The sequence below is a fragment of the Canis lupus genome, chromosome 14 (assembly GCF_011100685.1).
Source record: "Canis lupus familiaris isolate Mischka breed German Shepherd chromosome 14, alternate assembly UU_Cfam_GSD_1.0, whole genome shotgun sequence".
In the NCBI taxonomy this organism is placed as follows: domain Eukaryota; kingdom Metazoa; phylum Chordata; class Mammalia; order Carnivora; family Canidae; genus Canis; species Canis lupus.
The window spans coordinates 30,041,171-30,054,561 of record NC_049235.1 but is presented as its reverse complement, the minus strand read 5'-3'; the positions used below and the strand labels follow the sequence as shown (position 1 = coordinate 30,054,561).

The following is a 13,391-nucleotide window of genomic DNA, read 5'->3' as shown; positions in this document are numbered from 1 at the left end:
CCTCAGTGCCTGTCACCTTGTTGACTTTTTATTTATAGATTTATCACTAAAAGAAGAAAGCTTCAGTTAAACTACATCTATATATAAGTTTTTGGCTTTATTATCATTTATTTAAATTTTTACCAAGAAATATCATAGGTAATTTTAGTTTACGAATGCCACAGGTAGTATTCTAAGTGGTTTGTAAATATCCTTTCCTCAAATACTCATAACAACTTTATAATGTGGATGCTACTGTATGTCACATTTAACAGATGAGGAAATTGAGACATTAAGAAGACATCCAATTTGCCCAAGAACACAATTCTGTGTGTAGGAGAGACAGGATTCAAACCCAGACAGTCTGGAATCTGTGCCTTTAACATGCTATACTGTGAATCATGCCTTGAATTTTTTAGCTACTGTTATGTGTCAATGTCGGCTTTTTTTGGTCTGGATTCATTTAGTTACAAGTGATAGAAAACTCAATAAACACTGGTTAAGAAAAAAGTGAAAATACTGATTTACATTTGATGCTGGCATTCTTTACGGCCTACTCCGGGCTCCTGCTTTCTTCTGTCCACCCTTACCATTTCTATTTCTTTCTTTTTTTTTATTTTTAAAGCTTTTATTTATTTATTCATGAGAGATACAGAGAGAGAGAGAGAGAGAAAGAAAGAGAGAGAGAGAGAGAGAGGAGAGAGAGAGAGGCAGAGAGGCAGAGACACAGGAGAGGGAGAAGCAGGCTCCATTCAGGGAGCCCAATGTGGGACTCAATCCTCCAGGATCAGGCCCTGGGCCAAAGGCGGCGCTAAACCTCTGAGCCACTGGGCTGCCCCCCATTTATATTTCTTTAAACACCATGGATGTGATGACTCCCAAAATTTTATTTCCAGACCAGACCTTTAACCTTAGCTGCAAACTCACACATTCTGCTACCTATTTAAGATCTTCTCTTGAATGACATAGGCACATCATGCAATTGTATATACAAATGTGAGCTCTTAATGTTTTCTCCTACATATCCTGTTCCATCTCAGTAGATTTACATCGCGATAAATAGACACCACAGACACTTTTACTTACTTCATAAATCTAGGAATCATTCTTGTTTTGCCTTCTTTTGTTACTTTTTCAGCAACTTCTGTGGCTTCTACTCCAAGATACTTAGACTTCATTCCCATTGTCACCATCCATGTTATGTGTGTAACATGATTAAATTTAAACTCCTAAATAGATTTAGATGGCACTTAGAATAAAATGCAAACCCTTTACCATAAACTATAAGGCCCTCAGTGAAACATTCATAGACATACTCAGTTGCCACTACAGGCTCATTTCTCAGCCTTGGAAGTTAAGATAATAAAAAGCTTAATTTTTTATTATTTATATGGGTAAATAAAATTATGGCTCCAATATACAGCAGCTGCTTTATTTCTAATAGAGTCAGGAGAAATATCGTGTAACTTTTTTCATTGGTATAGTTAGGAATTTATTGGGAAAAAAACTACACAGAGAAAAGAAACACCTAATGATATATCTGCAGGTCATTTTGATTCATCTCAACATTTTTCTTTAATTATCTCATCTTTTAAAATTTAAATATATTAATTTTAAATAGAAATTTTTTCACTACAGTAATAGAAAATTATAAAATTTAAATAGCCCATAAATAGAAATACTCAATTTAAAAGGTCATAACAATAGATCATTTTTTTGAAATAAAAATACGAGTAAAATAATAAACCTAATTCACAAAAGTCATATCTGAAAATTAAATCCTTATACAAATATATGATTAAATGTGATTATTCAGCAACATAGGGTTGCTGAACGTATTATAAAGTATTATAAAGCTAAACGTATTTAGCTTTAATTGTCAAAATCACTTCTAGTATTCTAGTATTCACATTTCCACGTAACTCCTGTTTCATTTTAAATGTATAATCCCCAAACATTCAGTTGACTGAGGTCAAATCAAACATGTGAAATTGAGATAAGTAAAAAAAAAAAAAAAAAAGTATTATTTGTACCTGAAACTAATGTTACACTGTATATTAACTAACTGGAATTTAAATAAAAGCTTGAAACTAAAAATAATAAAATAAAATAAAAATAAGTCACATGATCAAAAAATTAATATAATTAAACAACTTGAAAACACACAGAGAAGTACTTTTTTGTCTCACAGGTCCTGATTGTGGGACATCAACCTTAAGTACACACTCAATAGATACATATCCTGAGTCCTCCAAGAGCTAGATATAGCATACATTCCTTTCAGGGCACCAGAAGTCCCTGCCAAGTCATGGGGAGTAGTGCTTTAGATCTTAGAGACTTTGGAAAGGGGCTCAGTTTGGAGTGCAGAAAATCCCACCTGTGTCCAAAGACGATATCCTTGGAAGGATCCCTAGCAACCTGTTCTAGAATTCTGACTGAAATCATATCAAATACCACCATTAGTATGCAACTTAACCTTTAGGAAACATCCTGCTTGTTTTCCAACTCTGGAATCTAATTCGTCATGCCTTCTTATTAGTTACTTTCTCGACATTATTATCTTGCCTGGGCAGATCTTTTGAAAAAAACATTAACCAAGGTTTAACAGTTTGCCACTTCAGGCATTTTCTGTGCAGAAGAGGAAGCCGACACTCAGCAGCAGCAACAATGATAAGACTGTTCAATATTTATTTATTTATTTACTTATTTATTTATTTATTTATTTATTTAGTAAATATTAAAGGAGTACTGGCAGCACCTGCTACATAGCTGTTACCAAAATGGAGGACAGCAAGCTGCTGGAATTAAGCTTACATAGAATGTTGAATTAAGTATTTATTGATTTCAAATAACAAGGTATGTGCAATCAGATGTTTCATGTTACCTAAATATTTGGTCAAAATACCTGAATCAGAAAGTGAAGAAAGGTTTAAGAGTTCTTAGCAGTTTCATGGTTCCTGGATTCTTGATTCTTTCTATTTTGGTTAAAATTCAGCTTTCCTTGGTGTTAATCTGTTTCTGCACAACAAACCAACCCAAAACCAATGGCTTATGGTGGTTCCTCTGTTTCTTTCTCCAAGGCTCACTTATTGAGCTCTCTTCAGTTTAGGGGTCAGGTGGGCTGGGCAATCACATGGGTCACATGAAGGGACTCAGTTTTAACTGGTAGAGGGAATACCTTTATTTTCCCTCCACATGACCTCTCACTCCCCAGGGGGTCTTCTTGAAGCCAAGGCTCTGGAACTCAAAAAAAGTCACTTCTGCTGCATTCCATTGGTCACAGCACATGACCAATCTAGCCAAGGTTCCAGGGTGGAGAAATAGACTCTCTCTCTCTTTTTAAAAGATTTTATTTATTTATTTATTTATTTATTTATTTATTTATTTATTTACTTACTTACTTACTTATTTATTTATGAGAGAGAGAGAGCACAAGCAGGGAGAGTGGCAGAGGGAGAGGGAGAAGTAGGCTCCTGCTGAGCAAGGAACCCAATGCAGGACTCGCTCTCAGGACCCTGGTATCATGACCTGAGCCAAAGGCAAACACTTAACCAACTGAGACACCCAAGTGCCCCAAGACTCTGTGTCTTGATTGAAGAGCAGTCAGGTCAATTGTTAAGGAGAATATCTGAATTTATGGCCATTATGCAACCTACCACATTTGGGTTTTACATGATTTAAATTTGTGATAATTAGTATATTACAGAATGTAAACATATTTGTCTGAATCCATCTCAGACAATTGATTTCAGTTTCACATTTGCTCATATCATGAATGCAAAGAGACCATACCTAACTTTTGTCATGAAATATGTGGTAATATACCATAAATAGACCTAGGGATTCAAGGGGAAAATATAACACACACACACACACACACACACGCACACGCACACTGACATATGAATATTCATGGTATACAGTATTTTTTAATAATCTATTTTAAAATTATTCAAACTTTAAATATTTTTATCAACTGCACAAAGTTTGTGTTTGTGGATAGTAGTTATATCAGTTTTAAACAATACCTATCTTCATCTCAACTCAATTATTTTTCTAGTATCTAGTATTAATATTAAACTATATATAATATTTTAAGAGATACTACAATAAAAACAACTCAATTAAAACTATAATATTACAATACCAATGAAGTATTATTAACACATGTGATCTACTACCTTTATGATCCTTCAGTATTTCACACTCCCACAGAAACAACTCATATTTTGTACTTAGAGCTTATCACTTCCATGTGTTTTCTAAACAAATTCTATTTTTTCATATATTCTTAAATTTTTATATATTCTTAAATCAATCACGAAATCATGTTTGAGTTATTTTTTAAAATGTTTGAGTGCGATAAAATGGTATACTAAATATAGTTTCCAGATATTTCCTCTAATTTACTGAATGTTTCTAAAATGTATCCTTTTTCTTGCATGTAGTTGTAATTCATTCACTTTTATTGCTATAAGTATTTTATTGTACAGCTATATTAAAATATCCGTTCTCTAATGTTTGTTACTAGCTTTCATTTTTACAGTGTTGCAGTGAAAATTCATGCACACATCTTCTAGTGAACATAGCATCTCTGTAGTTTCTCTAGGTTAGAGAGTGGGAGTGGAATGGCTGGATTATAGGAAATGTGCATGATTACATTAAGAGAATGTCAGGTTGTTTTCCAATGTGATTATAAAATTAACCACTATCAGAGTATACATTTCCTCACCAAAGACAGAATTATCTTAACTTTTGTTCATCTGGGGATTATCTCATTGTACTTCTAATTACCATTTTCCTGTTTACTGCTGAAGTGGATCATTATTTTATCTTTATTGGCCATTTACATTTCTTTTCCTGTGATAGGCTTTTCCATGTCATTTACCCATTTTTCTATTTGGTTGTTATTTCCTTCTGCTTTTTAGAAATTCTATATATGAAGATACCAATTATTTTCTATTTATATTTGTTAAAAGCATATTCTCCCAGTTTATAGTTTGTCTTATTGCTCCAGGATTGAACTCAAATGGGTTACATTTCCACCAAATAATGCCGAATAATAGTATACTACCTCCACTCATGAAGGTGGTACTACTAAACCATTCATTATCAGTAATTCAGGTAAACATAAACTTTTTTTCTATATAGTGCTAGTTATATCTAACTACAATTCCTCCAATAACCACCAGTATGTCTGTATAACTCTTCAACGGGCTATGAATTGAGGGTATAATTATGCAAAAATATAAAGTTAACATATAATTTGAAGATTAATTCCACAATCATGGCTTCTTTAGCAAGGTTTATGAACTATTTGAATTTTAAATACATAGATCAGGATTTCCCCCATCCTTTTGCAAGGAAAATCACTCAAATTGAAAGTTTATCCAAAATCTACTCTACGGCATAGCAAAACTTCTAGAATGTATTGAAATTCATCTATATACATGATGCTTACTACTGAGAATATATTTTTATATAACATAAGAGATTTTTATTTTTACCAAAAAAAATGCAGAGTTCATGCAATAGTATAAAAGACACAAACACTGAGGTTTGTTTTTGTTTTTTTTTAAGCAAATTCCCTTTGAGATTTTGTCATGTGTTCATATAATAAAGCTATGTCACTTTTTCCTTCACCTTTAACTCAATTGAAGTGTCAGTGTCACTTTAAAAATATTTTTGTTCTTTCACTCTCCCTTATCATCCTTGTATCTTTAGTATCTAAAGATATCATTTTTTTCAGGTTCTCATCACATACAATTAACAAATGTTCACTCTGTTCCAAGTTCTGTGTAAAGAGCTTTATGTGTGTAATCTCATTCAAAATGGACATATCTCTCCTATGTTCATACTATCTACTACCCTATAAGTGTGGACAGAAAATAACTAATGTAGGGGCACTTGCGTGGTGCAGTGTTTAAGTATCCAACTCTTGGTTTCTGCTCAAGTCATGATCTCAGCGTCATGAGATGGAGCCCTGCATGGGCTCAGCATGGTGTCTGCTTAAGATTCTCTCTCCCTCTGCCCCTCCACTCTCTCTCTCTCTCTCAAATAAATAAATAAATCTCTCATAAAAAAAGAGAAATAGCTAATGTATTAGGTGAGAAGCAGCCTAAGTAACAAGTGAAAATAAACTCAGGTGATTTAGATGTAGCCCTTTAAAAAAAAAAATATTGTCCACTTCCCATTACTCCGCTAAAAATACTTTTTCTTGCTATGAACATAGTACGTGGTAACCAAAATGAGCAATATTAGAAGATAGTACAGCTTTTTTTGTTTTAATATAGATTATACATATATATAATTAGATTTAAATATATATATATATATATATCCACATTAAATTTCCTGAAATATATGGTCTTGTGTAGGATTTTAAAATATTGAATCTACATACAAGAAAATGCTAATCCATGATAGGTTCCTTTGTATCATCCTTTCCCATTAAAATTGTTAAAATTAAGAGACATAGATACATATTTTATTTGTACCCAACCTTCTCTTCTCACTTGCCCTTATTTGAAAAGCCCCACATGGGCATTCACTAAGAGCAGGTGCTTTTGTAAATACTTCAGGTCGAAGGAGATTTTCACCATCAGATGCTTTTTTTTTTTTGCACTTTATTATTACGTGTATTAAAAAGAACACAAATTGTATACATTTCTCATTAGTTCGTACTGAGATTATCAAAACATAGGTGATATGTAAAGGAGAATTTTACATTAAAATTACTGAGGTTTTTTTTTTTTTTTTTTGGAGGGGGGGAAGCACCTGGGTGGTGATGTGAGTTAAATCTACTATTGGTGTCCGCTCAGGTGGGGAGCTCAGGGTGGATGGATGAAGCCCCATATCCGGCTCTGCTGAGCACAGAATTTGCTTGGGATTCTCTTTCCCTCTCCTTTGTGTTCGTTCTGTTTAAAATAAACACATCTTTGAAAAATAAAAATACCAACATTTTAAATACATTTCTTTCAGTTTAGTTTTTTGCTTGTTTTGTTTACTTTGTCTTTTTTTTCTGTCGTTTTGCTCCTCTTCTTTGAAAACAGGAAAGCAATTCCCTGCCAAGAGTGGTTTAGCCAGAAGAGCAAACATGTTGGATTTAGTCTAACATCGCAAACTTTGCAATATTGAGTGAGGTCTAAGATGGATACAATCTCTATTAGTTACACTGTATAAAATAGAAATTTAGGGGGACGCCCGGGTGGCTCAAAGGTTTAGAGCCTGCCTTCGGCCTAGGGCCTGACCCTGGAAACCCAGGATCAAGTCCCGCATGGGGCTCCCTGCATGGAGCCTGCTTCTCCCTTTGCCTCTCTCTCTCTGTGTCTCTCATGAATTAGAAAAAAAACAAAACAAAAATAGAAATTTAGGAATGCTAGAAATCTAGTTCTCGGCATGGCCGATTCCTGACCACTGAACAGTTTCCATCCTGTAGGGACTCCTCTCCCTGCCTTTCTCACGCATGTCCTTTACTCTGACTCGCTGGTGGCTGTAATCCGCCAGGGCCAGCATGGTGAATTAGGAGCAGCAGTTTAAGGTAAACATCATTTACTCCTAAGAAATTGTTTCCACATCACCTCGGTTCTCTGCCTGGCATTAAAAAAAAAACAAAAAAACAAAAAAAAAAACCTCTGTCCCCTCCTATAATCACCTGTCCTGCATTTGACATAATAAAGGGCCTCGCGTCTTGCCCGGCCTAGTCTGTGTGCCGCGCGTTGTGCTGTGATTTATGGCCTGAGCATCCGACACTCTCCATGCACTAACAAGAGGGCCCGCTGCGTTTGAAATATATCCCCCGAATGAAAGCAAACACAGCTCTGTGATGTAAAGCCTTGTCAGCACGCGAGGAATTAAACACGTGCAATTTATAATTTTTTAGCCTTTCTTTTTGCATCGCCTTTAGGAACGGCTAAAATGGGTTAAGATCCATGCATGGGTGGACAGCATTTCACATACTAGACGAGAGCTCCAAGGAGAATCCTGACCTTGAGAAAAAGGCACAGGGAGATTTGGCAGAGCGTCAACGTGGTTTCCACTAGTACATGACAGGGACTCATTATGGGCTTGCTGTTGCCTGTAAGCTGGTTTCACTACCATCAACTACGAGGCCAGAATGCCTGGTTCCAGATGCTCTTGCCAATTGACCGTAAAATTGCTATGCATTTCTGGCCAAGTCCGAGATTTTAAAAGCTCCCCTCCTCCTCCCCTCAACACCCTAACCCCCAATTCCCTCTAAAAAGCTGCTCATTATTCTTCCTTTGCCCCCTGATCTCAGCAAAAGAAATACTTCTGGAATCAATTAGAAATGTCTGCCCTTGATGAGGTTTGCACGTGAGTTTGGAGTTGTGAGGCTTTGATAGTGTCAGCCAACAGCTGCAGTTTCAGGTGGTAAAATCTAAGAAGGAATTTTCCAGGGTTTATTTACCATCATAAAAATTTTAAAAATAGGCAAGACATGTCGGGAGACGTCTTATATGCCTTTGAAAGTGAGGTTAAATTTGGATTATATGTTTATTTTATCCACAATGAGCAAACTGGAGATCTCTGATTGGGGGAATCTTACCATTGCCCTAATAGATTGTGTCAAATGGTTGTAAATACTAGAAACAGGGGGTCTCCTGTCCGAAGGTTAATGATAAAAGAACATCTTTTTTTTTTTCTGTACCTATTAATTGGTGGACAAGTAGATAGTCAAGATGAATGGCAATCAGGACCCATTTTCTGAAAGTAATATGAACTATTCCGTGTAATATGTTTGCCTACTCTTTCTCTCTAGCTATATATGCATACAAGATTTTTAATAAATTATGAGTTTTTTCTTTTTAAATATAGCTATTTGGTAAGCTTTTACTAATGCTTATTTAATAAGGTGCTATACATTTATTTTTATATTTAAATGTCCTATTAAAATACATTATCTATTGTAGCATAGAAATGACATGATTTTCCTGAAGCCACACTGAGAAACATAGTAGCAACTCAGATATCCAAATTATCACCTGGCATTTCCAAGCACCGGCTTTTTCTTTCCTTGAATGCATCATATATTTTTTGGGAGTCTGGTTTTGTTTCTCCTGCTGGCTAAAAAGCAGAAACAGTTTCAAGTGTACATTTTTATAGTGAAAATTTTCACTGTGGCTTTCAAGAAATGTTATCAAACACCTCTCCCCCCCCAACAGGTCATCATTAAATATAAAATTTTAGTTCCCAGAAATACCTCTTCTGTAATCAATGTACTTCTCCTTAAAGTGTTGCCATTTCTGCTTATATAGTGGTGGAGAGGTATGGAGAGAGAATTTTATGCCTAGTAGTATCTTCATATTTAAAGGTAACAGAGATAAGTTCAAATTTGCATTTTTATGAGAGCTCTTTCTACATGTGTAAACATTTATCAACCAGTCTGGTTTCTAGATTGAGGTTTTTTTGATAAAACTAAGTGAATAATTGTATTATCAAGTATACCTAAAATATAGTACAGTTTATTATATTCATGGAATAACTCTAAGCTGAAAAATGTCATTACTTAGAATATCTGATATCTCATGCATGCTACAATGTGATAAAGGTTAAAAAGGCATATTTTGCCTACTAGTTTCCTAGATAAAGTTGCATACCAGCAACAATAAGGGCACAAACAAATGAGACTGAAAAATTTTTAATTGCCATCGTTAAAAAAAAAGTCTCATTTATCTTTCTCCATGTCCATCATATGCTTTACATGTGTTAGTGAGCCAACCTTCCTTTTATTGAGTGTAACACACAAACAAACAAAAATGATATGTGCAGGGGCTGCCTGGGTGGCTCAGCGGTTGAGTGTCTGCCTTCGGCTCTGGGTCTGATCCCTGGATCTGGGATCAAGTCCCACATCAGGCTCCCTGCATGGAGCCTGCTTCTCCCTCCACCTGTGTCTCTGTCTCTTTCTCTGTGTCTTGCATGAATACATAAATAAAAATCTTTAAAAAAATGATATGTGCAGTTTTTAACAATATTCTGGAAGATACTTCCCTGTGATCAAATTGTTACAGAAAGGAAAATTGATTAACTTATTCATTCCTTTTCTCTGAGCTGAAACATTCTATATCCAACTTTTCCCCAATATATTCAGATCTAAGAGCAAAATCCAACTGCTTGGTATTTAGCACATTGACAGTTAAAACATTCTCTCCAGGGAAGAAGCAGAAATCTACTCTTTCTGACTTTCAAATATGAGGTTTCCTTGTAGGTATCAAGTGAGACTACAAACTCACTTGAACCATTTGGACATGCAATCTCAGAGAGGAGCATTGAGCTGTTTAAGAATTACTGCCTGACACCCTCACTTGCCACTTCTAAGTCTGTGTTTAAATGCTATCATCTTCTCTACGTGCTTACATAATGGATCCAGGGAAATTGGCTTATACAGATTAAAAGCAAATATGGATTTTTTTCCATATAGTTTTTGCTGTCTTTTATATTATTTCTACCAAAATTCATTACTCAGAAGTATTTTGATCTATGTTTTTTATCTATGACTTTTTAAAATATTTTACTTATTTACTCATGAGAGACACAGAAAGAGGCAGAGACACAGGCAGAGGGAGAAGCGGGCTCCATTCAAGGAACCCAATGTGGGACTCGATCCTGGGACTCCAAGATCACGCCCTGGGCCAAAGGCAGGTGCTAAACCCCTGAGCCACCCAAGGATCCCCAGATTTTGATCTATGTATAGTGCATGAAGGTAATATCTTTCTTAAATTGTGTTTGTTGGGATGCCTGGGTGGCTCAGCAGTTAAGCATTTGCCTTCGGCTCAGAGTGTGATCCTGGACAAATAAAAACAAATAAAAAAACAAATAAAAAAATTGTATCAATGTCTGATAGTGGCTTGGCCTAACTTTGTGCAAGTATTTAAATAATTGTGATGAGTTGGAGAAAAAATTGGGCTCGGATTCCAGACACTTGGCTGTTACAAATTAACAACTTGAAGGAGGTCATTTGGTTCTCAGTTTCACCATCTGTAAAGTTAAGGGAATACAATTGATGTCTAAAGTTACTTAAATGTGTAAGATTTAATACTGGTTGTGTCATTTAAAAAAACATTAAATAGTTGCTATTGGTTTATAGTTTATATAATTAATTTACCAAGAAGAAAGGGATTCTGAGAAATCTTTGAGAAATGAAAAGTTGAATCTATGAGATGTTTTATTATTAGGTATATGAGAACATAAATGAAAAAACAGACAATAAACATCTTTGTGAGATGTCAACTATACCTCCATATAATCACCATCAGGCCCTTTTCAACCTACAAAGTCACTTGAAACAAATGAATAAGAAGTAGATTATTAAGAGTTTGCTTGCTATGAATCTGTCTTCCATCCATACTTCCTTACTAGTAAGGATGGAGGTTAAAGGGGTTTCAGGCCATTGGAATTGGAGTCAGGTCATCGGAGTGGAGCCTGGAACAAATTTGTGTTTGGGAGAGCTTTGGGTATTGAAATACTAAAGCCAGTATTATTGATGTAAATGATAGCAAGTCTTGAAGGACGCTAAGAATCCTTGTGCCAAAAACAGATGGCAGCTCTGCATAGGGAGTGTTATCACCATTCAGCAAGATTAAGTTATTGTCAGTGTGCCTAGAGTAAAAGCAACCAGAGGCATATATTTCTTTCAGGTTGTTCCCATTAAGTGTTAATTATCAAACCACTGGGGTATCACAGAAATAAGTCTTAATGTGAGACACATAAGTGATTTACAATATGTTGGTAGAAGCTCTTTAATCAAAATGCATTAGGCAGATAATTTAGAGAAACTTTAAGGTTTGCTCTTCCATTTTGTTAGTGATACTATGTGAAAAGAATATTTTTCTGCTTTCTAAATACTCTTCAGTTGATTGCTGAAGGCTATGGCTAAATTTGCATGAGATTTCCATTTACTTTAAATTCAACCCTATCCCAACTACAATATGGACTTATTTCAATCTGCAGTGGTACTTTTAGCTCACACTTATCTCCTTATTCTGCAGGAAAATCTTCAAGTGAAAATCAGGGAGATACTTTACTCATATTTAGCTTCAGTAATAATGGCTCTAAAATAGTAGATTCACTGTACAAATACATAAGTGTTACAAAGCAGCAATTGGAAGGAAATCTAGCCAAACCTATATTAGAATAACATATGCGAGAATATTTGTTCCCAAATAACCATAGAATATATTCCAGGGCAATTGACTTTATTCAGAAGTTTGAAATTCTTGTTACTTTCTTCATATGACCTTCTGTCATCTGATCCTCAATTCTTTTATTCTGACAATGGTAGTTTTATCTATCATTCAGTGAAATTCACTTGGTTATTCCCTGCCAGGTACATTCTAAGTTGCATGTATTTGACCTTAGTAGTATATAAATGTAGATAGGGGGATTATGTCAAAAGATAGAGTATAGATAAATGAGCTTAGGTATGCTTCAGAAATGGAGTTGGGTCATTGGAATATGGGCATCTGGTGGAAAATTAGACTTTGAAATGCTTTATTATTCTCTTTGAATTACAAGTGAAGGGGGCTTCTATTTACTCCCACTTATGATCAAACATTAGCATAAAACATTCTATTATTATGTAACGGAATATATAATATAATGTGTTTAATATTATAGATAGACTATATATATATATATATATATATATATATAATAAAACATTATTATGAAACCATCATGGTAAAGATCATCAGTATCCTGGGATAACGAAAGTCACAAAGAGCTATAGTTAACCTCAGGATGATATTTTTAAGAGCAGGAACTATGAGTGAGTGAACTTGACTTTTTAACAGTTAAGACAGGAGAAGTTAAGGGCACCTGGGTGGCTCAGTGGTTGAATGTCTACCTTTGGCTCAGGTTATGATCCCAGGGTCCTGGGATGGAGTCCCACACTGGGGTCCTGGCAGGGAGCCTGCTTCTCCCTCTGCCTATGTCTCTGCTTCTCTCTGTGTGTCTCTCATGAATAAATAAAATCTTAAAAAAAAAGACAAGAGAAGTTATAAGGGGTCAATTTCACGTAAAGATAGGTCTACTTTTCCATCAATATACTCCCACTGGTATCAAGGTGGTGACAATAACAGACTTTGTTTAATTTACGTATCTACTGGTCAGCAGATTCTAGACTAAAACTCTGGGTTCATAAGCTAAGTCCAACCAAAGGTTGGATTTGACTTATCCTGCAGAGAGCTATTAGTGTTTAACTTAAAATTTGATAGATTACCAACATTTGTAAATCAGGAGGCTTTAAGAACTTGGATTAAAGATCTCTCTTGAAAAATTCAATGATTTAGCCATCCTGGGCCCACATTCCCTTAAGACATCAATGAATTGAAGACGAGGAAGAGTTTGAGTCCATGAAGCATCTTTTAGGCAGGATTTAGATTCCTTCAGTTCAT

General features: G+C 35.1%; 1 protein-coding gene across 4 annotated transcripts in view; it reads left to right on the top strand.

Annotated features, from left to right (window-relative positions):
* AGMO (alkylglycerol monooxygenase) overlaps positions 1 to 13,391 on the top strand; it is a 344,572-nt gene that overhangs the window by 202,174 nt on the left and 129,007 nt on the right. The window contains exon 14 of one of the 4 annotated variants that reach the window (XM_038556985.1): positions 12,812 to 12,871. The exons of the other annotated variants lie outside the window; for them this stretch is intronic. Coding sequence (XP_038412913.1) covers positions 12,812 to 12,859 — 48 coding nt within the window. The 3' untranslated portion in view covers positions 12,860 to 12,871. Of the gene's footprint in view, positions 1 to 12,811; positions 12,872 to 13,391 lie in introns of those variants that run through there. 4 annotated transcript variants of the gene reach the window in all.